Source organism: Thermobia domestica, chromosome 6, assembly GCF_964235325.1.
Source record: "Thermobia domestica chromosome 6, izTheDome1.hap1.1, whole genome shotgun sequence".
Classification (NCBI taxonomy): domain Eukaryota; kingdom Metazoa; phylum Arthropoda; class Insecta; order Zygentoma; family Lepismatidae; genus Thermobia; species Thermobia domestica.
Window position 1 is genome coordinate 201,529,108 of NC_137459.1, and position 27,325 is coordinate 201,556,432.

The window sequence follows — 27,325 nt, forward strand, 5'->3', positions numbered from 1 at the left end:
CCACCATCCATAGTTTCTGGAATTCGAAATATGACCTCTTGAAGTTTGGCTTTTTCGCGAATTTGGACAGCCCTAGCTCTGAAACTATGCCCTTTTTCCCACAGGCACATATGAACGTTTCCTCTTATTTTGTTTGAGGAATCACCTCCTACAGTTTGTCGGTTTAGTTCATTAACATCCTTTATAATGGAGTTATACTGTATATAAGACGAACCTCAAATATTTTAGCCAAAACAAAACATGGAAAACTACATACACAGGAACAATTCACATTAGCGGATCACAAAAAGAGAAGATATGCTACATTCAGTAAATTGATCCTGTGTAAGTAAATTATCCATACTTGTATCCAAGGTTGATACGTTGATCTACAGCTTAAGCTTAACCACTTCAGTGCGTAATTTTCAGATGCGAACCGCTGTAAAGAGTGTAGTTTTTTTTTTTTTTTTTTTTTTTTAGAACTTTGGAATTTGTTACCTTTTAATAACTTTTGAACCTCTCAAGCAATCACAATGAAATTTTCGGCATTATGGTCTTTGTTGCTTCTAATTAGCTACTATAACTTGTCATTGTCGTATTTATGGTTATCATCATCATCATCATCATCATCATCATATGGTTGGGTTACAAAAAATTTGGGAATGCCTCAACAGATCAAGTCCAATTTTTCAGTGTGGTCTCTTGGGGTTCCTAGGTGAGCGCAAACTCGCTAAATATTGTCGGGAATAACATTACTCATACTATGGGCAAGTATATTCGCCATACGCAATACAAAATAGACAAAGCAAAATAAAAGCGTATATATACGCCAACCGCACAGCAGGTGCGTTTTGAAGACACGAGTTAACTCGCCAACCACACTGAAGGGGTTAATTTCAAAGTATTATAGTACGTTCAAATTGTCAGGCTCTGCGGGCAAACCCGGAACCCCGTTCATCAAAGGCACACACGTTAATCACCAGACCAGCGGGGAGAACTCCAAGCTCGTGTCGGCAAAAGTGACGTCATTTCAAATCCAAGAGAGTACGAATACACATGTATATTGTATGTAGGCAAATGAACAGGAATTGCGTTCCTTTTCACTACTAGTGTTAAGTAGTGTCATTAGAGATAGACATTGTGAACTCTCCAGTCGTGTGGATTTTAAAAATCGTTTATTTGTTTAAGAAGCCATGAACTCATACTACAGGAGGAAATAGAGTGAGTAATAAGTAGAATGAAAATTACAGTAAAATACGCACTCAAAAACTGTCACTTTAATCATCTGTAAACAACAATTATTTTCAACAAGGGCAGCAACTAAACATAATTAATTTGACGTACTCACAAATTGTTCTTTTTCTGTGTGAAATTAAAGTTAATTATATCCTATAATTTTTCACGATATTTCCTTCAAAAACGTATACAACTCTTTTTTTTTTTTTTAAAAAAAAGTAATCTACAGCTGTCTTTAACAATATTAATACACGGTTAACCAGAGTAGTCACAGCTGGGTTGGAATAGTTGGTAAGGTGCTTACCTAGTAACCGATGGCGCAGGTTCGTTCCCTGGTGTGAGTGGAATATATTTTTTGTTCTAATAGTGCTCAGGTGCTCACCCACTCTTATCGATATTATCAAAACATGAACGCTAGTAAGCAAACTTCAAAACATTTGAGACTTACGGGTTGCGTAAATATATGACAAACGTAAGACATTTCTGTCTGTCGATGACGCTAATTCCTATTAGTTTAAAGGTACGACAATAATTGTCGCCAGCTGCACTGCCTCCTATCTGACGGCAATATATATCGCTAGGGTGTAGGCAATTTGTAAACGAACCGAAGCTTGAGGTGAACAGCTAGTCTCTGAAATGAGTACATGTTGGGATAATGACAACCGAAGTGTGGTCTTAATTACCTAATCTTCTATATGTGACGAAACTCAGTAACTATGACTCCTTTGATTTGTTCCTACTTAACGCCTTAAAAATGTGTGAAACTATTGAATCAACAGAGCATGTGAACGATAAATATGAAATATTTCCATTTTACGTCCCATGATTATGCCCTGTAGGCTAAATGAAACGATGATGAAAAATGAATGAAATGGTGGAATGAAGAAAGTGAGAGGAAATGCCAAAACCCCAAGAAAACCCACACATACAATGTTTGCCCACCACAAATCCCACTTAGTGTGAGCTGGGATCGAACCAGGGACCCCAAACACCAGAGGTGGGATGTTAATGAAATACGAGGTAAACAAACAGGTTCAATGATGCACAATAAGAATTGTATTACTAAATATAAGCAGATGTTCACGTGTCACATCGCACAATCAATACGAGTGTTTAATGTAAAACCAAACTATGTATACCGTAATATATTTTCGATAAAAAAAAACTTCACATTTCCTTTCCACATTAGATCATAAATACATTTGCATCGCCAATTTATCAAAAGAAGCATGCCAAAAGTTATGAAAACGTCCTAAGAACCAGAAATAAATTTCATTAATCTATTATGAATATCTCAAAAATAAGCTATAATACAGAAACTTCATTTTAAACATAGCCACTGTGTATGAAATTGGAAAATGTAAAAAGAAAGTTGGCGTATAAGAGATATAATTAACTCAAAATAACAAAACTATTGTTTCTATGGAAATACAATGAAATATTTTAGTTTAACGTCCCACTATTATGCCCTTTAGCCCTCTATGAATTTATGGTTACCATATGGCGGTGTCAAGTAGGGGCGGAGGAGTGTGATTTATTTTTTGTTAAGACAAATGTAAAAAAAATCACGCCTTCAGTTTTCAAGATATCAGATTGAAACTTTGAATACGGGTTGTGTGCTTCTTTGTGTATTTCTCAATTTTTTCTAAATCCCTATGTGAATCCGGGCCCGAGTCCGAGGGGCGCAACTATTCCGAGGAGGTGATTTCTTTAGAACTAAATCATTTTTTTTTTCGAATTTCCCGGTTCAAGTGTATGATACGGACGTGTGAGTAGTACCGTTGAAAGGGTTCGTTATACTAAAGAAAATGGCGTTTGAATTTGGACTCTGGGCCAAATAGTGATGACGCAGCAGTTTTATTATATATACATGGCTCAACTTCAGACTTCCAAAATTTTTCCTACCTTTGTTTTCAAGTTACAAGATTGACATTTTGCACACACATTGTGTACATAACTACGTATATTTCAAGATATTTTTAGATTCTTACGTGAACGCAGCCCCGGGTCAGAGGGGCGAAATGTTCCGGGATAATTTTTCGGAAAAAAATGCGTGTTTTTCCAAATTTTCCGATTCAGGTATATAATACGGACAACCGAGGGGAACCGTTGGAAAAGATGATCTATTCTTAAAAAAAAAAAAAAAAAAAAACGCGGCATGAACCATGACCGTACAATAAACAGTAAGGAAGAAGTAGCTGTTTGACTGGAAGTCTAAAATTTAGTTGGAAAAATGGAAATCCTAAAAGGGTTAGGCTAAGGGAGACGGATGATTAAGGAAAGTGAATGATCTTGAAAGAATTGATGGAATAAGAATGTGGGAGGAAATGGGAGGACAATACTGTCTAGAACGAACTCACTTGGTTAGGGATCGAACCAGGGACCCCATACATCAGGACCGGAGGTAAGAGCTCTATATCTGAACCACTGTGCTTCCCATATTGTTTCTATGGAAAGGTTAATAAGCATGTCTTAGTTTTTTTTTATTATTTATTTTTGTTTTGTTTTCTTGTTTATTTGCTGTAGTCTATCACCCCACTTAGCACAGTTCTTTAAAAACTCAAGTTCACATATTGTAAATATACATTATAACGTTAAAAAGTTCAATTTGTCATGTATTTAAACGGAACATACAAATATTTTATCACCTATCTCACAACTTTCGTAATTTGACTTTAAGCCTTTGTGCTGTAAACTCTCCATATGAGACGTAGGTCTACTGTACAGTTTAAAGTGGAATCCAAACAACCATTATGGATCCAACCCAAGAATCAAACCTACGGCCACGTTCGCCAAAGGCGTGCGCTCGCCACTAGATAAGAGGAGAGGGTTATATCACTTGTCTATATTACAAATGCAAGTATTTCACAAAAATTACAATGGGTAACTCATTAAATAAAAGAAGGAATAATCAACATAATCATCATCATCATCATCATCATTGGTATTCTGATATAAGTATATATGTGCGGATCTAGGGGGCTATAGGAGCTTTAGCTCCAAATTGGCACTGCATAATGTAAGCTGTTTACACGTTTCACTGGACAATAGAAAGACATGTTGGTTTATTCCAGAAACCGAATCGTAATTTGGTTCTATTAGGTTTGAAAACAAACACTAGGTTGCCACTTTTCAGAATATTCTTACATATTTTGGAATAGTTCCGAAAGGCGCTTTCTTTCCAGGTTAAGAATTGTGGATCTGCTGTTTCACTTTTGAACAAAATTACGATTCTCCATGTTCTTCTCTTAATATTTTTGGGAGAATACGTGAATGATCAATAGAAAACAGAACAGTTTTTCGATTCGGTTTGATTTCGGTTAACTGTTTGAAACTGATTTATATTACAAACCGTAACTGCGGTTTACGATTCCTCAAACCATCCAGCTCGTCTACACACCGCCCTTGACCATAACCTGAATCTGTGCTTATATATATATATATATATATATATATATATATATATATATATATATATATATATATTACAAAAAAATGTAATAAATACGGCCTCTTTCTAGGTCGGGGATGCCCAACGTTGTTTTGAACCCTTCGAGGCATTCGAGCAGATACGCATCGTGTTGCGGGCCAGAATGAAAAACAATAAAAGCAGTGTTCTGTATAAAATCCATTTTTTAGAAACTTTTGACGTTTTTGTCAAAGTTAGATACCAAAAACTGAAGTTTTGTAGTTTTAAATATACTCTAAATGTTAAAATTTGTTAACATGAATTTAAAATTTACTCCTTTAGCATTATTTGGAAAAGTGGCAACTTTGAGAAGACCCTTGTGCCTTAACATTTTTTTTTTTTTTTTTCATGATGGACATTATTAATACAATAGTTATTTATTTCAAAATTATTTTAGCTTTCTTTGGGTTGTAAAGTCTGGGAGCAGAACTATTTGCTTTACAGTAAGTGTTGGATATCTATATTCGTAATAGTAAAGAAAATAAAATTATGTTCACTGCAGTGAGTGTACTTTATTTATTTTCATTTGTCAGTACGGTATGGTTAATTGGGTATCAAATATATTTGCAATAGAAATGTATTTTATCAGATATAAAATTTGTCTGGTGTATACATTTCTAATTACATATTCATTTGCATTTATTTCAGTTTAATTGCAAACTCATCCAAGTGCCACGGATTATTCCAGAGGTTTTAAACCAAGAAGTCGAGTATTTGTTTTGGAACTAAAGGTAAAGTAAAAAAAAAAAAAGTAATAAACACCAAATTTAACACCAAAGCATTAAATTTGAAAACTACCTTTGTATAATAAATATTACACTTTTAATTGTGTCATCATAAAAGGGGCGTCATTTAAGAGGGCAAGAGGGGGCAATGCCCCCGCCAAGAGTTTGAGGAATACATGTACTTTAATGGATTGTCTACTAATATACTAGTACAAAATGTGAAAGTCTTGTGTCGGTGGTGCTCTTGCTTCCCTCAAGCGAAGTCTGAAATGACGCCCCTGCGTCAAAGCTTCAAGAATCGCCTGAGACCGATTTTCGAATCCTTGATCTTCAATTTCACAAGTTCTTTACGAAGATTCAGCGCCTCACCAAGTTCGGGTACCGCTGACACGTGTATTTCTTGCAACTGGTGTCTGTATAAAGAATGAAGGGAAAATGCTATTCCCTCTGTGCAGACCTGTGGGAATTGTGATGGATCTAAGCCCACTTTATGGACTTAGTCTCTGAAAGGGATTCTAGGGTTTTGAGAGCAGAAGTGTACATAAACAGCGGAAAAGAATGTGATTTAGACAATATGGCATCAGACAACGTTTTCACTAGCGTAGTACATTAAAACATTTTTCTTTCTTTCTTTTCTTTCTTTCTTTTTTTTGCATTATTTCATTGGGAAATTGTTGATTGTACACGTAAGGGGCGGCATTAGACTTTGTTTTCCATTCAAAGAACGCACAATGTACTCAACAATATGATAACTATGATACTATACAAAATATTCAAAATTTCCAGATAGCCCTCTTAAGGTCATTTCCTCCAACCTGCTTTACACTTAGTAGAAGAAATATTCAGTTCACACTAGTAAAATAACATGTTTAATGTTAACCGTGTTACTCTTAAACTGAGTCACAGATAGCTGAAGAATGTGACTCTTAATATTCATAGAAAGCATTACTTTCAAGGGAAGTTCACGAACTGGCTCCGCTGAGATCCGAACAAACCATTATGTTTGTATTTGATACGTGTGCACTAGACAAATCCCAAAGTTGTATGTGCCACCGGGCAGGATACCGTGAGTGTGAGCATGTTTTGTAATGTAAAAGCTATTATCTGGCAGAATAGTTTGAACCAGATCATTTGTTCGAAAACGGTTGGATATATGGAAAACAAGGTGAACGCGTATCGCATCATTTTCAACGGCACACTTTTTAGGGTAAAATTGTTCGCGCCAGGGTCTTCTCGCAGGGTCCCAGACGGGTCCAACTCAAAAGTTTCAAATGGAAAGGGGGCTTAAGTAGCACATTACTTGAAAGCTGTTACAAAATGAAAGAAGATGGAGGAAGTCTCGACCCTCTACGACAACCCTATGCAAAATGGGGGCGAACAAAAATGTAAACAAAAACTTAAATGAAAAGTCCATGGCCACCCTTAAAATCTGAAATGGTGAGACAAAAATAGGAAAAGTATGTATGGCATTAGTTTTTAAGTACAACGATTTAAAGTAAACACACCTTGACCCAGGGCCTCGCAAGATCCCAGCTAGGGCCCAACTGGAAGTTTTCAAATGGCTAGGGGGTTCGTAGAGTTTTCCATATTCCCAGTCGTTCCCGAACAAATGACCTGGTTCAAACTATTCTGCCAGCTAATAGCATTTACAAGTACATTACAAAATATGTTGTAACTCACGATATCCCACCCAGTGGTACGTAGCCTATAACTTTGGGATTTGTCTCGTTATAACATATCAAATGCAAACATAAGTGTCTCCTTCGGATCTCAGCGGAGCCAGTTCGTGATCTTCCCTTGTTAGTATATATTGTTTGTCAAATAATTTCAACTACGTGCAACAAATTTGGGACTATATTAAACTTACAGTAAGTAGTTTGAGATAAATAGGTTGATGATATTTTTATAGTTAAACATGGAAGTTAAGTTTACATTAAGAATATGGTTTGTGTCTGAGAGAAATTATCGAACGCAGAATTGCGTTTGAAGAAAGCACGCATGCAGTTTGTTTCAACTGAAATTATCAATAGTCACTTTAGTATAACTATTCTATCGTACTCATAGAAAAGCTGAGAAATAATTTCGGGCTTTCTGTAACCTGAATTCTAAATTTATCACAGTTACAAAGCATCATTGACCAATTTTAATGTTAAAATCGGAAATTTATAGTCATTGCTCAGACCCGTAGTTAGGTAAATCAACAGGAATATTTAGAATTCTATCCGGCTAATCTACAATCATATGTAACACCAACTAGAGCAATGGAAAATATATTTTGTATAAATAAAAATACGATATTTACTTCTTATGTCACAAGAAGAGGCGTAAAATTGGCTTTGGAGACTCCCCATAGAACCTTCCTACCCCTTCGGCTTTCATCCTTGAGTGATTTTACTTATTTATTTTTATTTTGAAGGCATTCTTTAAATTCTAATGCGAGCCACAAATATTACAATTTTTTTCGTTTTCAAGATTCAAAGTGATGCATTTTTTAAAGCTTTTTCTTTAATAGCCCATTTAGCAATTTATCGTTCTTTTAAATGCATCATTTGTAAAACATTTTCCTTTCGCACCGAAAGAGAGAAAAAAAAGATGAGTTTGTAAGTGACATAGGCAATAAATTCACAAGTAATGACTGAAATTCAGTACTTACTGCTAAGTATAATGTGTAAATTTCAATATTTTAGTTCAACCTTTCCCATCCAATTTCATGTCACGATCAGTGAAAATGCTAGAGTGGGGCTGCCGCCAGAATGCTCCCCTCGCCAAATATGCTGTAGTTGAAGGTAAGACAAGTAAGATAAAATACGTTTTCGGTATATGCAAAAATAAGTGCGCCACTAGAAATGTCTCTGCCCCTCCACAAATTAAAACTGGGGTCGTTAGTGAGGATGGCTCACCCTTTATCCTCTAGCCAGCAACCCCTATAAGTAATTTGCGGTTTGTAATAAGCTCTCATATTATTGCTACTTATCGCTCACTGTTGTATATGGGACGTTCAGTGCACAAGGATTCAAGTCCGTTTTATTATTATTATTATTATTTCAGACATATCACATACTTAAGATCTCTACCTGAAGTTGCTGTCAGTGTTTAAAAGATTTATGTCGTAAGAACTCTTCTTATAATGGTTAAAAAAAGCGCCGACTTTCTCGTGTTTTTAAACGGAGCATACAAATTTTTATGTCTCATTTCCTCACAACTTTGGTAGTTGGACTTGAATTCCTCGTGCTCTGAACGTCCCTATATACAGTACAAGGGAACATCGTATATAGCCCCTCGTATGTAGCCCTTACTGTGAATTGCATTTTAATATGTAGTTTTTCTTGTATTTGTATTTCACTAGTTTAATTACTCTTTAATAGTTTGAAATTCGGTTTAATACTTTTTTATTCAAAATTATCTTTAATGTTTCGTTTTTTCGCTACTAGATCCTGATTATATTTTTGTACCTCCCTTTGCGACCCACCTAGGGACCCTGCCCTCCAGGATGATCGACCCTGTCTTAATTTAATAAAACCAGGAATCAAAATCTTGAAATAGAACACTCCGAATATCATTTGACACATACCAATATGCTTGTCAGGAAGTGGATATGCCTAGTTTTAAAACCAGCTGCAATGCTGATCATGATTTGTAATTTATTCTTTTTTTTTCTTTCTTAGTTGCACCCACAAATCATTGTGCATAGTATTTTCTGCATTCAATTTGGAAGAGTTACAAATTCCATCATACGTTTTACTTACATCATTTAAAAGTTCATATAAGTGTATGACAACTGTGGGAGGGAAGAGATTCCCTTGTATGCATAATAGGAAATCAACTACTTAAGGGAGCCACTAAAAGTCCGCGGGGCTGTTGACGCCGCCATTGGTCACATGCTATTTATTTAAACCTAAAAGAACAAATGCCTCTGTACGTGTTGATTTGGTTTGTGTTGAATTGCTAGGCATTTTTAATGAAGGATAGGCTGTAAGCATTCACAACATCAAGAACAAAATGGAATAATAGCTAATTCATTTGAGTTTCATGTCACTTTTCAGCACAGAGACTATTATAATGATTCATCTGTGCTGTCTATAGTTTAATTAATAAAATTGCTTTTATTATTTTCAATAACTATTCTGAAACTATATATTGTACACTTTACAAACCTAGTTACGAAGGTGCTATTTCTTTGAAAAGTATATCGTTAAGGATAGAGAAGTACGTAGAACAAAATTTGATGCACCGTTGTATATAATGCTAAGAATTTCATGTGTAAAATGTTGACGAAATGAACCAGTGGTACCTCCTGGCAGAAGACGAATAGGCGAAAACTGCATTTTTATCATTACAATCTAATGGAGGAAATTTTGCATAACGCAATTTTTGTGTACAACAATAAAGATATGTGAATTTTCTTTCCTTAGCTTGTGGCGATAATATATATATATATATATATATATATATATATATATATATATATATATATATATATATATATATATATATATATAGGTAGATAGATAGATAGATAGATAGATAGATAGATAGATTAACCGATGTGATCTCTTAAGAGCTGCCAGTGAAATAAACATAGATTCGAATATTGTATAATCAACTGTTGTGTGTAAGTGTATTAATAAATCTAATGATTCTATTCTAATCCATTACCTTACGACCAAGTGTATATTCTTGCAATTTACTTCAAGATGTCATTGATACATAATTTACTAGATAATACTATTTACTAGAACATATTTTAATATTTATTTTCTGATGTTAAAAAGTTAACGTCTAACAAAAGTTGATTTTCTTTGGGGAGGCGTTAAAATTCTGATGGATATTTTCTTATAGCACTATGACTGATCTAATAGCGCGCGTCTTTGGTGTATAAAGCCCTGAACTCGATTTCCTGTGGTATGACGTCAAACATATTACAGTTGTTCAGTCCATACTGTAAATTATAGGTCTTCTTTCATATAATCTCGTTCCTGACAAAAAGAAGTTGATATAAATCAATCAACGAAAATTAACTGACACTTCAGCAATGAGAAAAACTAACAGAAATACAAACGTTAATGTTTCTAAGTCACTAATGCTGGTAGTAACTTGTATTAGAGTATAAAAACTGTTCTTTGCATGTGGTTCTATAGACTAATCTTGGCTAAAACCTGCAAAGTGCATTGATAAATTTGAAGACAAAGAAACTTGCCTGTTTTGAGAAGTAGCATACAGGGTTGTTTCCTCCAGTTTCATTATCACAGCTAGGAATATTGTTCTGTAGAATGCTTTGATTCAGCTGTTGTATGCGGCGTGATATGATTTCATTGTTGCTTGCACTATTGTCATCTTGGCCACAGTTCCAAAATATCATAAGGTCAACACCATCATTCTCAGATTTACCATCACTGTTCTCGTGCACGTCTAATACATAACCGTATATTGTATCTTGAAGCAACAATAAAATTAACACTGCTTTAAAATATCCCATTGCCACGATCTTGTCAAACCGATTGACAGTTCTCTCTACGGTGAACGTCGAAAACTCACTGTGCTACTGACAACCGAAGAGGGCGCTTGAAGACACAATGACCATTGACAACTACTAACGCAAATATACGTACTTGCTACTGATAACATTTACGATAAAGTGATTATACATTCCACTTTGTTTGCTCACAGCTTACTCCCGGTTTTCTTATTCTCTGCAATTATCGATCTTGTACTTGGCTGTAGAATGTTTAGTTTAAGAAAACATGTACTCTTGTTAGTCATACTATATTCACTTATGTCAATAATATGTTGAGCTTATCAAGAGAAAGACATGCCATTCTGACGTACCAAAGCATCATTAACCAGAAGTCGCTGGGGTCTTGTAATACACAAAGCAAAACATGTTTTTCTTTCGCATATCCGGATTAATAATCTAGTTGCACGTGTAACGACATAACTTATTTTGTGTACTCTTTCACATATTATTTAGTTTGAAACCTGATCGCTTTGCATGTACATCCTTGACAATCACAGTAATCATATATTAGGTTTTTAAGGGTGTTTAAACAATAGAATGACGTGGTCTGTCCAGTTCCTGGTGTGTAGACTCTTTAAATGCTTCAACTTCAAACTGGAGACAGGGTAACCTTTTATAATAATAACAATAATAACATCACGTTCCAATGGCAATTCTTAGGGAAGTCATATCAGTAGAATACAGGGGTGCCCGAAGAAAATTTTCTAGGGAGGGGCCCATCTTTATGGTTGTTATATTACGTCTGGTATTTCTGGTATTTAATATACGTGGTTTGCTAGGCCTATATTACGTATGCATTTTTGTGAGCCAAGGGGGCCCAGGCCCCACCCTGCCCTTCCCTTCGGGCGCCCATGGTAGAATAGTGTACTTTATTACTACAAGCTAAAGAAAGAAATTTTACTTCGTGTGTTACTGCTTGTATACATGAATTAAAAGATGAAGTAACTCTTCTTCTCTTAGCTTCTGCCATAAAATTATAATTTTTGCGAATTTGACTTCCCTCAAGAGCCACCACTGCAAGAAATAAATATTGTATAAACTGAATTGTTCTCATATTTGTATATCTCAGTTGCAATATAATTCTAGATTATATATATACCCACTGGGGGATGAATGTGGGTTTAAACAGCACGGGAGAAACGGGTGTGTCAGTATTCATCTCAACGGCCTTGAAAAGTATGGATTGGACACTAATATCGGTCATTTTTGCTTATTTCATGTCACCACATCTCACTCCCATAGGTGTGCTAGGAAGTATTTCCCTCACAGTATTATTTTCCACATTGTATATAGCATGTGTACCAAGTTTGTTTGACATTGCTCTAGACGTTCCAGACTTATGCTGGAACATATACGCATACTTCAATTTCTTTATACGAGGAGCAGTCAAAAAGTTCCCTGAATTTTGTTGTAGGTCTTTACTACAATATACTGTAAGTACTCATTTACTTAATCGCTCTTAAAGTAGGTACCTTCGGAACACAGATACCTGCTCCACTGCTAATGCCATTAATGAAAACACCGATGAAAGTTTATATATATATATATATATATATATATATATATATATATATATATATATATATATATATATATATATATATATATATATATATATATATATATATATATATATATATATATTCCGAAGTTCAGCTACCGTGTAGGTTTCGATCTCTTCTACGACAGCGAAATGGGTATCTCTAAGACACGTTTTTAGCTTTGGGAAGAGCGAAAAATCCGATGGTTCTAAGCTGTTTTTCAGGTTATTAAAAGTCCCTAAAGCAGACTTCCCCACTTTGCCCATGAACTTGATTTTTCCGTATTGCTCGAACTGCAACATTGCGCCAAGCTGATCACCGCACACACTCTTCAGTTCAACTACACTGTTCGCACTCTGCCTCTTAAGATCTGTTCTGTACAAGATTCTTCATTATGATTACATTACAAACACCGAAACTACAACAAAATTTCGGGAACTTTCAAACAAACTTGATACACATGCTATATACAACCTGGAAAATAATACTGTGGGGAAAGACTTCCTGGCACACCTAGGGGTAGTGGGATGGGGGTGACAAAGATGATCGAAAATGAGCGACATATGTGTCCAATCCATAGTTTTCAAGGTCGCTGAGATGAATACTGATACACCCGATGCTGTTTAAAGCCACGTTCATCCCCGAGCGGGATGACAGTTGAGAAGGTTTGAAAAACAAATATCCAAAATAACGGAAAATAGTGCCGAATTCAAACTTTTCGGGGTCGGGAAAACAGCTGGACCGTTTCAAATAACTTTCGCGAAAACACGTAATGTTCTTGTATAAATTACATACTTCTGCAGACAACATTTAATTATAAGTGATCTAAATGTCTCAATTCAATTCTTAATCCATAAGTTTTCCTACTGAAAATAAAATCACCATCCATAGATTCAATCAAATCTTTATTTAAGTGCACATTGTATTTACAACATTGCTGATAAACTGTCTCACCATGTACTTTCTCATGCCTTAGGTAACATTTAATAGGCTGCCTTTGTTAAGTTTAAACTCGAATTTTGATATCGGATAATTAAGGAAGTAAGGAGCTACACAGTAAAAAGTTTCAGATGTACATTAAGGAAGCCAACATCTATCAGTATGCTTTTTGACGAAAATCGGCTGACTTTTTGAGGAAGTACTATACATACTATCCTTGTGATACTGATTTAATATATATATATATATATATATATATATATATATATATATATATATATTAGGGATGGCCAAAATTTTCCGGAATCGAAAATTTTACTTTCCGTATTTCGGAAAAATTGCGGAAAACCGAAAAATTCCGGAATTCGGAAAAAATCCGGAATTCGGAAAAATTCCAAATTCCGGAATTTTTCCTATATCTGGAATTTTTCCGAAATCAGAATTTTTCTGATTTTGCTTGCCGGAAAGTAAAAATTCTGGAAGTGGCCATCCCTAGCTAGTAGCTGTTAAAATAATAATAAAAAATACACCATAATGAATATATACTTTAACTTGTATTAGTTTCTTGTAGTTGGAGATGCTATCACTTATACCACGTTTCCATTTTACATGAATCTTGTAACTGTCATAAAAAAAAGACCTTGCTACACCATCTTTCTATCTACTGTTTAGATTTTACAACTTCTTGTAAACAAGAAAGGTATCACCGCCCTTGCAGCACTGCACTTTAGTGGACAAACAATTAACCTCCTCATTAAAAACGTTAATCTTGGCGCACTTCCCCTCCCTGTCCAAAAGAATCCGTTGTTTCGGGAGCGGCGAAACTGGCTTTTCCTTTATGTCAGCGGGAGGGAGATAGCAGGTAGCAAGCAAGACGTCCCAGAAAGTTGGACACTGTTCGACTCTTTGCAAGATTAAAAAAAATGTTTTATGACCATTACAAGGCTATGTGTACACGGTGAAATATGGTAGGGTTTCAAGATTTTTTTATAACAGCTACAAGTTGTTCTAACGTGGAAACCCATCTTAAGTAGAGAATTGCTACTGCAGTTAGCCTATTTACTGCTTTATGAGGAAGGTGTTACTTTCACACACAAAAAGTCGCCAGTATGTCTCAAACATTATCGTGTTCCCACCTGCAGCTGCTCCAAAGCACCTCCAGTGATGGAAAATAAATCTCAAAAACCATTCTGGTAACGTTCGCTTATTGTCAGCATACCTATGTACAGTAAATAAAAATTTATAAGGGACATTCAAATGAAACCCGGTCACAAGTATTCGCGCCGAGTAGTGAAGCTTGATCTTAATCTATCGCTTTCACCACCCAATAGAAAGCGAGGGCGTGTTCCATTCGTCAACCCCCACCCATCAAATTTTGTCAATGTCGTCTCTCGCGCTACAGAGAAAACATCTCCAGAGAGTACATTGTTGTCGGATTGGTGCCAAGTTCCGTTTTGTTAATTGTTGTTTTTGTTGTGTTATATTTTCGTTGTTACTATTCGTGTTATTGTTACCGTTTTAGAATAATTGTTAGAGTGGTTATTGTTGTGCATTGTTATTATTGGTAATTTTTAAATGCTTTTTTAAATACTTATTTACTAACTCTTTAAAGTTTGGCAACATTGTTGGTGAATTTCAGCTGTTTGACGTTTCTCCAAGTAAGCGCTTGAGAAGCGTCTCCACGAATTGTACCGAAGTTTTCCGATGCATCGGAGCTCAAGCAAAATATTGCTGTGATTGGTTTAGAGCCCAAGCTTCACGATTAAGCGCGAATACTATACTATAAAGTAACGGTAGCGATTGTATTAACTCAGAAATGTAGTTATACACAGTACACATACTCACACATGTAGTGATATACAGTACACATATTCAAAAATAGTTGCCAAAACTGTTGGCACACATATCTCATTGCGACACTAGCCGGTCGATTCCATTCTTGAAGAAGCTAGTAGGCTGCTGTTGGATCCAGGCCTGCACCCAGTCACACACTTTGTCGTCCGTTGCGAATCGATGTCAGCGAATAGCTTGTTTTAGAGGTCAAAACACATGAAAATCACACAGTGAAAGGTCGGGACTGTACGGTGGATGTTCCAGCGTTTTCCACCGAAACTGCTGCAGTGTCATCTTCACCTCATTGGCCGTGTGTGGGTGTGCGTTATCATGCAGGAGGATAACGCCATTAGACAACATGCCTGGGCGTTTCGACTTGATGCCTCGTCTAAGGTTCTCTCAAGTGGCTTGACAACGCTGAGCATTGATGGCGGTACCCCGTTCCAGGAACTCGACAAGCAGTGGGCCCTTGTGGTAAAAAAGAACGACATCATGACCTTACCAGAACTGGTGTACACGGCCTTTGATTTCTTTGGAGGTGGTGAAGTCGCATGTTTCCACTGCTTGCTCTGACGGTTGGTTTCCGGTTCAAAATGGTGACATCATGTTTCGTCCCCTGTGACAATACGCGACAGAAAGCCGTGTTCCTTCTCATGATAACGTTGCAGATGACTCAAAGACAGCGCCATTCGCGTATTGCGCTCTTACGCGGTCAGTTGGTGAGCAACCCACTGCGCACAAAATTTTCGAAAGTTCAAGTGTTGATGCATTATGGTGTGGACGGTGCCCACGCTAATACCCAGTAACCGATGGATCTTGTCCACGGCGATTCTGCGGTTGTCCAAGAGTAAAGCATTCACTTCTGCAATCATTTCCGGTGTTATGACACGATGAGCATGTTCAGGACGAGCATCATCTTCCAGTGATACGCGCCCCTCAAGGAATCTTTTGCGACATTCAACAACACTTGCACGACTCAGACTGTACTCACTGTACACAGTCTTCATCCGTCGATACATTTCACGGCCTCGAACTCCTTCCGCCTCCAAAAATCAAATCACTCCTCGTTGTTCCTGCTTACGCCTGCGTCGCCTGCATGTTCGGTAGTGGACGATAACTTGTGTAACCACCTTCTCTTCGGCGTGAAACCACACTGGTTCTATGCAACGTTAAACGGTGCGCACGCGTCAGTCTCTCTATCAACCGATGGCGCCACCATACCCGTAGTTACGTGGTGCCACTTACATGTAAGGCAAAGTTAGACGCACTGAACAGATTTCATTTGAATGTTCCTCATATAATCAGTGTGGAAATTGAAGCACTTCGAGGTGGGGGAAAGTTAGTGTGGACCTAAAATATACTTGTACTAAGAGTGTACTCTTGCTGCAGTGGCGTATACTGGTTTGATGGCTTGGGCTACCACTAACCTTTATAACACCTGTACATTATTATTTTTATTATTATTATTATTATTATTATTATTATTATTATTATTATTATTATTATTATTATTATTATTATTATTATTATTGGACTTTAGTTTCCACGTTATTATACAATCTTCAAAATAAGAAAAACCTTACACCATCCTTTTATCAAGTAGATAAATATCATTTTCTCTTCACTAGCAAGACTTATATTATCTTATTAATATTACGGAAAAACGATCGTACATTCCTACCTTTATTTGTTGCATGAAGTGTCACTACATTTCGCATTGGATAGGTGGTAACCCTACACACTAGAGCAAATGGAAGCTGTCCAAGTAATAATGAACACTGAAATAGGCGATTAGGAAAGAAGGAGCCTCAGTTTGTAAGAGCTATGCAAACTACTGTAAAACACAAAATTTTCGTTGCGCTAACACAAATCGCTACAGAACGAGGCTCATGATGTCCAAAACAATTCCCAGAGACCCCCAAAATGAACTGTCTTTACTCGTACAATTTCCTTTTACTCTTCACTCATGCCCAAGAAACTGATTTCTCTAGAGCAGTGTTTCTCAAAGTGTGGGTCGTGGACCGTTCGTTTGGTGGATCGCGACAAGTGTTTCCTTTTAATTGTGAAAATTTTATTTTGAAGCAGAAGCAGATTTAAAGTAAGTAAAGTTCAGGAAATGAAACTGAAAGCGTTAATTAATGATGTGAAGAGTAAGTGATTACTCAGAGCCCTGCCCTATTGTACAGTCAGTAGAGATGCTGGGTTAGGATTGAAAGAAAATGAGTGAGTCAAAATCTGTTACGGGGTAGGGCATTGCGTTGAGAATTGTGTTAGCTCTTTACCTTTATATGGAAAAATTAGAAATATGATTTACAAAATTTAATTGGTTTGAAATACCACCATCACGTAAAATGACAATGTGTATTTGAATAAAAGTAGGTGGGCCACACAGTACTTTTTAAAATTCATTGTAGGCCGCGGTAACAAGAAGTTTGAGAACCTCTGCTATAGAGGCAACTGCTTTTACCTGGCGGCCCAATCGTACGCTGTGGGCGGAGATGGAGCGAAGGGGAATGCTCTGATACGATTCTTACTATAGTAGCTAAAGAGTGGTTTCTGCTGCGTTGTCATATTGAAGACCTCTGAAGTTCGCGAGACAGGCTGCAAAGAATTCAGTGTATCTTTTTAAATACATTCAATTCTCAGAAACTTTTATCATTGAAAGAAGATACTAAATTATAAAATTATTTATATAATATAGTTCATATTGTAACTTTATTTTGTAATATTCTAAGGGTGCTGCCGGTAGGCCCGGTAGTCCATAAAATACGCCACTGTCTTGCAGACTGTGTTGATTTCTCAACACATTCCAAAAGAAATTTGCACTCGCAGGAAAATACCCCTGTACAATATGGAAAAAGTTATAATTTCTCAGTTCACAGTATTTTCTCACAAAAGACTTGAAAAATCAGTTTTTCTAAAGTATATAGTGTATTTTCTGCGAGAGCATTGTGCTCATAATTGTAATTTGTGTAATCATAAGAACACTAACGTTAAATTTAAGTTACAAATATGCATATCCGCAATTATTATGAATATTCATTCAAAGTAGTTAACCTTCTAGTTTAAAAGAGGTGTATTATACAAAAAAGATGGAACACATATTCGTTAAAAACTTTCTTATATCCATTGTTCACAGTAAAATAGCTTCCAACGAAACATAGAACAAATCCTTAGAGACTGAAACACAAATCAATCTGTTCACTGTTCAGGAGATGTTACTTTTCAGCGTTTCGAATAACTCACTCTACTAGTTGGATTTTGTTTCGAGGAGGGCTATACACAATACGGGGAAGAAGGGGGAGAATTGCCCATCTGAGTTTGAGAATTAATATTTTAATCAATTGTCTACTAATTCTGTACTAGGATAAAACGTGAAACTCGTATGTCGGTGGAGGATCTTACCTCCCAGGCAAATCTGAAATGATGCTCCTACAAACATACGTTGAATATTTGAAATTTCATTTCAATTTAACTGATTGCAGTTTAGAAAAAATTTAAATATTCAGTTTTATTTGTGTAAGTTTTTACCTGAAAGAAAATGTTGCGACAAGTTGAAGCTGAAATATACTGATTTCAGTTTTAATGGCAAGAATTATAGATTTGTGAATCTTATGTGATATAATGCACAAAAATTTAACAGTGAATTTAACCATTTATTCTGTTCATAGAAGAAAAAGGAAGCATTTTATTGACGTACCCAACTTCCCGGGCTACTTATTTCCACTCTCGATTTTCTTTAATTCGAACATTTACCTTTCTTTATAACTAAACGATGTAAATATTCCTTTGCTATAATAACTAAAGTCCCATTATGTTGATATCTGTGCAAGTTGGTGTGGAACATTAGTTTCGCTTATCAGTTTCTCTTAGTTTTGGTGTTGCCAACGACGGCCGACTCAAGTCACAACCAACAACGGTCAAAACTATGATAGGGGAAACGAATTAAAGTAACAACCAAGAAAAAGAAAAGTAGAATTGACGAAACATAGAAAAAAGAACATAGTTCTTACATGGAATGAAATTTGACAAATACAGTATTAGGTCTATTTGTGAACATAGAGCATAAGAAAACGGAAAGTTAATGAAATTCTTAGAAATTATTAAAGGATTATTGTTGTAGCCCTACGTGGAATGCGAAAAACATCAAATTTATTTCGGGAGGGGCTTGAGCCCGATAACCCTCCCCCTAAATACGCCACTGCACTCTACTAAAACTTCTCGGAGTAAATTCTATATTGATACAGATTCCTTATCAGTAAGTTGAAAAACTTACGATTTTTATTTGTATATAAATTTAATTTTTGTAAGTACACATGAAGGTTGGGGTCATTACCAAGTTCCCCTCCTAGAAAGCACAAAGGGAACGAGGTTCCGGGGCAGTGTTCAGAGGCGTGTCGCCACGTTTGGCCTAATCCTCGTTTCGCCTAACCAATTATCTGACACTTTCACGACAGATAAATGATAAGATTTGCGTCCGCCATTTTAGGCGAAAAAAGGATCCTCGTTTGGCCTAATCCTCGTTACGCCTAAAATGGCGGACAATGAAAAAATCGTGGAAATTCAACTAGAGGGAAATTACAAGAGAAAATTCCCTAGAATTATTAAGAAATGCGAAATATATAGTTTCACCAATGAAAATAAAAAGTAGTTGATTATCTAAGAAAATTCAAAACGTAATGCATTGGGACGACAAAAGCATAAGTGAAGCAGAGACGTATAAAAAAACTACTAGGATATGAAGAATACTTGTTTATCTGGAGCTCCTTTCCTATGTGTTTGTGCACAGCTGACTTTAATGTACTTCAGAACATTTTGCAATAAAGAACACAAATACTGAAAGTAGTGAAAGAGCTTTGAAATCATTTCCTACATTTGAGTTTCTGAAATTTGAGTAAATACTGAAAAATAGTCCAATGTCATGTGAAATATACTTGCTAAAAAAAAGCCTTTACAGTAGATTATGTGACTAAATAAGATACATTTGAAAACAAAAATCTTTGAGTTTAACGTCCCACAATTATGCCCTTCAGGCTAAGGGAAACGAAATAGATACATTTGAATTGAATGAAATACCACGCTCAAGTGCACCTTACAAACATATTTGTAAGGTTTATCTTGGGCTTGATGCGTTTCCTTCCACTTTGCTTATCCCATCATTTTCGTTCATTATCATCACCGCCTCTCTTAGTCTCGGATTATTGATTGATTGATTTTATATCGACACCTCTTCTCTCATCTCAAATATAGCCACTATACACACTGTGAAAGCATTAAATTTAAATGAGAGGTATATCTAGTAAGCTGTTCTCAAAATGGAAAGAAAAAATAACCTAACATAACTCTCAAAGCATTTTCTAAATTACAAATTAGTTATGGTTAAATCAAAAATTTCTCAGTTGTTTACATAGTAGGGAACATTCTTTCGAAATTTCCCTCCAGTTTTATTTCCGCGATTTTTTTATAGTCCATCGTTTTAGGCAAAACGAGGATTAGGCCAAACGAGGATCCTTATTTCGCCTAAAATGGCGGACACAAATCTTATCATTTATCTGTCATAAAAGTGTCAGATAATTGGTTAGGCGAAACGAGGATTAGGCCAAACGATGCAAGATCGTTCAGAGGTGCCTGGGAATTCTCCACCCCTTCAATTACCACACTGCATATAATTTTTGACTTTACGAATTATACAATGTAATTGTTCAATAATTAAAATGAGCAGGCATTCATTAATTTATATTAATATAATAATTAATAAAACTAATAAGCAGGTGATTGATGGCTTAGTGGTATAGTTTCTATCTATGGTATTCTAACCCAGGTCATGTGGGTTTTCGATGGGTATGTTGTGTTTGCAAATTTTCCTGTGGTTCTCTTGGTTCCCTTTCTTGTATTTCTTCCATCATCACTCATTAATGAATTTAGTTTACCAAAACTCTATAGCCCTATATTCATTCTGTTCGTCAGTTCGTCAGGGAAACAGTCTCAAGAACTATTTGATGGATTACTATCAATTTTGGCCACGATGTACAGAGTCAATAATTAAGAAGTTCCCTGGTGAATGCAATATTCAAACCGGAAGCGGTACAAATCAACCATTCCCAGTTTTAACGTTAATCACTGTACAGTAAATATAAGAATAGATAGCAAGAAACTGTTTCCTTTAATCGACATATATAATATTCATGTAGATACAATGGTACCAAATTTGTGCATCTGCTGAAAATAGTGAGCTTACAAGTAAAGGTTCTCGCCCAAGAATCGGAGATCCGGAAACTGCGCATATATTTAGATTTATATTTAGAATGTCAATGTGTTAACGACTCGTGTCTGGAAAACGAATTGTACCATGGAAGTACAGTATCACTACACGTGTACGAAAAGCATTAAACGGTTCAAAATGTCGGCATCTGAAAACCAATATGGCCGAACAAAATCCTGAAGCAAACAGCTCGTACTACAAAAACGAAATTTGGTATAAAGGTCCATTACCACTAGTGGGTTGTATAGAGCATACAATATTTATTTACATATGTATTTGCATTTCAACTTTTTGGTTCATTTGCATATATGGTAATCTTTATGATTTGCGTATCAATATTTTAATTATATATATATATATATATATATATATATATATATATATATATATATATATATATATATATATATATATATATATATATATTAATAAAGAGTTAGTTGTGGAAGCATAATTATATATTTTAGTAACTTATATTGTGTGCAATTTTGTTTATATATTGAATCGGGGAAGGACTTAGACATTTTTTGTTTGATTAATTAAACATCATAGCTGCAGAATAGCTCAAATAATGAAGAGTTACATTGCTCCTTAATCATTATATCGAATCGTATGAAGCCTTAACATTGCTGAGAAAGTCACAGCGTAGGAGCTGTTTGAACATTGAAAAAAAGGAGTTTTAAAGACATAGTCTTATTTCCTACGTTAGCTGCACACTTGTACTGGCGAATCTAGAAAAGCGTTGCTAACTGGAATAAGTAACTTATGGGTGTTTGCTTCTACATCCGGCGTACAGATATAACTAAAGAATATAGTCGATAATATCACAATAGGAGGTCACGATGAAAGAAGGAGTCTTCAAGTCACATATAGCTATTGTTAAAACACACAAGAAAAGTTCAGAACTACATGCGAAAACACAGAAAACAATGAGGTGTTAACTTTCTGTGAGTTGACCAGTTTTCACATCTCGAAAGGGATTAGCGTCTCTCAGCAGCTATCTTAACCGTCAAGGAAAGCGAGCCTAGGATTTTGAACAACACTGATGCTTGCTTTGAAAGCGAGAGAGAGGGAACCAGTACTTTCAGATGCCTTCACCCCTGTAATGTAAATACACTTCCACAAATAATTCTTTATATATGTACAAATTTTCTTAAACCTGTCGTAATCGCAATATATACCTTAGCTTAGTCCGCATCTTGTTGTATATTTACATTTTAATGTAATAAATCTTATTTCAAATAGTAGTACTAACTGCAGCGGCCTCCTTGGGGAGGAATCATATTACTAGTAACAGTGGAAAGATGGCCGTCGCTATCAGAGGGTGTCTTGGTGAAAAACAGACACAAACAAAACTAAAATCTTTGAAATTCATTAAAATATATGATGACAGCTCTTCAGCGCATAACCATGTTTCTAAATATGTATATATTTAATTTTAATATTGTTTTAATTAATCTGCTGCTTAGTTGGTAATTAAACAGCAAGACTTTCAATAATAATACTTAAAACAGACGGGGATGCAAGGTGGGTAATCTTTGTTATACCCACATCAGATGGCAGCAACTGCTTGGACAAGGAATTATTGTGAGGTGGCCAATATTGTAGGTGATTGATTAGAGTTTTATAGTAATTTCAGTGCTTTAATCGAAAATTCTTACATTATGATATATATCCTTCAAAAGCTTAAACTTGTGAGAAGCCAGTGAAGGTGTTGAAATTTAAAACAGATCCTACATGTGAATATAATCAGTCTGAAAAACTAGTTAAGTGCTGTAATTAGGTCAGGCAGTTCAAAGAACTGTTGGTTGCAACCCTCTTCACCTCCACCCCTCCCGCCATAAGATTTCTATGAGCTTCGAAGCGAGCCCATGAAAATTCAGCAACCAGGGTTCGTTTTAAAACTAGGACTGGGTGGAGAGAGGACAATTCTGTATTTGGTCGCCGGACAATTCGAGTCTTGGTCGTCAGATATTGCAGTTTTAGTCATCGGACAATTCGTTGTTAAGCTGTGAAGCTGTTGAGTTGATCTGCGGTTAAAGCTAATACGTTGCGCTTCTACTGTAAATAAAAAATATTAAAAAATATAAAAAATAAAAATGTAACTTTAAAAAAATAAAAAGTTTAAAAGTAAAACTGAGAATGAACAATTAAAAAATGTAAGATGCAAAATGCAGATGTAAATCTGGAAAAATAAAAATACAATTCTAAACATGTTGACTTCATTAGATGAAACTCTATTTCAAATTTTGATGAAAGTGAAACTTTGGAAAAATAAAAATATTAGTTTAAAATAAACAAAAAGGTAAAATAAGTAAAAATATACATCTTCGCACTTTACTTTGATTTGTGAAACATTAATTTTAAAATCAATAAAGTGAAGTTCATTCGTGTTAAAGTTAAATAAGTTTATCAAAATTTTAAGTGTTTTTATTTGCCTATGTTAAAATCGTTTTATATTATTTTTCAATTCTTAACAGTTACCGTATTTTTTCAAGATGACAAATTGGTTCCGGAAAAATAATCTTAACCAATAATGCTAGATTTACTCATATAAAACAATAATAAAAAAAACAAATAAAATATATTAATAATAACGTTTTATTACATCATTCAAAATTAAATCATATTTATATTACAATAATGTTTATACAAATATTTAAATGAAAATAAGTGTTAACGCAGAACTTAAAATTTCATATGTCAAGTTTTCTTAAAATGCTTTTTAATACATTCATTGGTTACGAATTCGTATGCACAAGTACACGTCGGCCAATTTAATGCAGAAGGTAGAAGTTTTTCTGATTCCGACAACATAGACTTTCCGTCACATGAAACATCACTATGTTTTCCTGTTAGAGTTTTCGTTTTCGGTAATAACATTTTTCATTTTACTTTTTACTAAGTTTTGCAAATGTTTAAGTTCATTAGCACTGCAGTTCGTTGTCTCATAAATTTTATTTTATTAGTTTTCAAATCCAAAATGGTGCGCACTAATTATTTTCCGGAATATAAATTGAATATTTTCACATCACACATGTAATGTCTAAGTTTTTAATACGTTCATACAAAGTGAACGAATAAATTACGAAAGAATAACTGATAAACGCGATACAAGAAAAATGGTAAGCAAATAATACGTTAAAGATGGAAAGTGCCACACCAAAATTGCAAACATAGACGTGATAAGATACACGTAAACTTTACAAAAAACAAATGTTCTTGCAAATAGTAACATATCAATACGTAACATAGTAACATAAAGAAACATAGTAACATAACGAAACGTAACATAGTAACATAACATAGTAACATAAAGAAATTAAAGAAACACAAATCTCCGGGTATAGGCGAAATTCGATCTGAGTTAATTTTGGCTGGAAGGGGAAATTGTGGAACAAGATACACAAACTCATTCTTCTTATCGGGAACAATAAGAAATTACCACAAGAGTGGAAAGAATGAATCATTATTCCAATTCACAAGAAAGGCGACAAAGAGGATTGTAATAATTATGGAGGCATTTCTCTTCAGTCAACATCCTATAAAATCCTCTCAAACATTCTATTAGCAACATTGATCCCATACGCGGATGAAATTATTGGAGATTATCAGTTTTGGATTTAGACGAAATCAATCAACTATCGATCACATATTTATCATTCGATAAACACCCGAAAAGAAATAGGAATATGATACTCCGGTACATCAATTATTTATTGGTTTTAGAAAGGCTTACGATTCTATTAGGCAAGAAACATTGTACAACATTCTCTTAGAATTTGGAATACCGTACCGAAAAATCTGGTTGGATTAGTTAAGATATGTTTAAATAAATACCGAATAAAGTACTAGTAGGAAAATTCTTATTCATGAGCTTCCACGTCGAGAATGGACTGAAACAAGATGTGTTGCCGACATTATTATTAAACTTTGTCCTGGAGTACAAAGGCCAACCAAAGGAGCTATAAGGAAAACCAAAGATATCAACCAGGGCCTAGAGCTGAATGGTATTCACCAGATTATTTCGTATACTGATGATGTAAATCTGATAGATGATAGGAGAATAGAAAGAAATGAAGAGGTCTTATTAAACGCTTGCAGGTTTAAAAGTAAATGCAGAAAAAAACTAAATACATGGAAGTTCGCTGGAGTCGTAATTAGTGATGTAAATTTTCCGGAAAATTTTGAAACAGAAAATTTTCCAGAAAATTTTCAGGAAAATTTTCCGATTCATGAAAAGATATTCTACTTATTCCTACATCGTTGTTTAGCCATAAAATTTATTTGTAATAAATATTGTCTGAACAGTTTCATGAAGTGAAAATCTAACGGTTCTTCATTTCTGCAAAAAATCAAAAAAAAATGTCAATGTATTCTTCCCTCAAAATTCACCTTTGATCTTACAAAATCATATTTCGTTAATTTAATGCACTTAAGGTGATTATTTTTATAGCTTTAAACACAATAAAATCAAAGCATTTCTTCTTAATTTCAGTTACAAAAATAATCTTCATAAGGAACTGGGACTTTTATGTTTTATGTAGTTATATCATTAGGCAGGCGTATATGTGAAGAAATAGTGTAATTTTCTGTTTCTGAAATAATTCATAAATTCACAAAGATTTTTTTTCGCTATCTTGTTATAACCGCCATCAGGTTATAGAAGTATTTTTTGTGGACGATCTTTATATTTCGTAAAGACAGTGACTATTTTTTCGATTTATACTTTATTCTGCGACGCAAATTATTTCTTTCTTCGGTGGGAATTGCTTCCTTCCCCCGAAACTGGACAAAGAAGTCTTTCATCGTTTTTTCATATATATATATGTAAAACATTGCTTTTGGTGAGAAAATTTCTGTTAGTGACGAACCATTTCAGTGTTTCTCCCTGACTTGTTATTATGCACAGTATATATTCTGCAGTTATTTGGAACTGAATTAAGTGCTTTCTTTAATCGCTTATGGAAATATTGTGGTAGTTTAGAGAAATGCTGGCTGACCAGATGTTCAAGTGACCAAGTGACGCTAGTCACGTTGGTTTTGCAGTTTCTTATCTGTACTTTCTCACGCCCGAGTTATCGCAGTGTCTCGTGCATTGTACGCAGTTGACTAAAATTAATATAAATTATTTTCCGTATTCTGTTTGCATGTGCACACAGGTGATTTAAATGAATGGTTTTTGGAATGAACTGCCAACACTCTTCAGTAAACCACTGCAGCTCGTACCTTGAGTTTTGGTGCTCAGGGAGTTTGACTCCGGTATTGTGTGCAGCCGCCACGCACGTTGTGTCGGGAATTAAGTATGATTTTGTGTTAAGGGGCACAAGCTATTAGCCGACGAAGGACGTTTTCTTACGGCTAGCCCCAACTAGTGAAGTTCCAGGTTCTCAAACCTTGTGCGCTAAAACGTTATACACGTGGCCACCAACATCAGCATTCTACTTTTTTAAAAATATTTTGAAGACTCATCTTTACGCTTTAGGATTGTTTGGCGCAGCAACTGGATTTCTACGTGGGATTTTCCCGGCAACTTTTTCCCCAGTGCTAATCCCCCAAGTGCGTCAAGGTGTGATAGAAGCATTCATAGTGAAATTTCAGATATAATCTCATATATATATATATATATATATATATATATATATATATATATATATATATATATATATATATATATATATATATAAGGACTACATCATTGCATTTAAAAAGGCAAAGTGTGATTTCAGTGATGAAAATTATCACACATATTCTGTGTTAAGTGTTGTGTTCATTTCTCTTCGTTATTTTTTATATATATATTAGTATTCTAATAAATAAGTATAG

At 35.1% G+C, this 27,325-nt stretch overlaps 1 protein-coding gene across 4 annotated transcripts in view; it reads right to left on the bottom strand.

Moving 5' to 3' along the window:
• LOC145688404 (metal cation symporter ZIP14-like) overlaps positions 1 to 27,325 on the bottom strand; it is a 511,696-nt gene that overhangs the window by 346,717 nt on the left and 137,654 nt on the right. The window contains exon 1 of one of the 4 annotated variants that reach the window (XM_081762587.1): positions 10,607 to 11,028. The exons of 2 other annotated variants lie outside the window; for them this stretch is intronic. In XM_081762587.1, coding sequence (XP_081618713.1) covers positions 10,607 to 10,885 — 279 coding nt within the window. In that variant the 5' untranslated portion in view covers positions 10,886 to 11,028. Of the gene's footprint in view, positions 1 to 10,606; positions 11,029 to 27,325 lie in introns of those variants that run through there. One more of the 4 variants, XM_081762586.1, reaches the window with a different exon arrangement.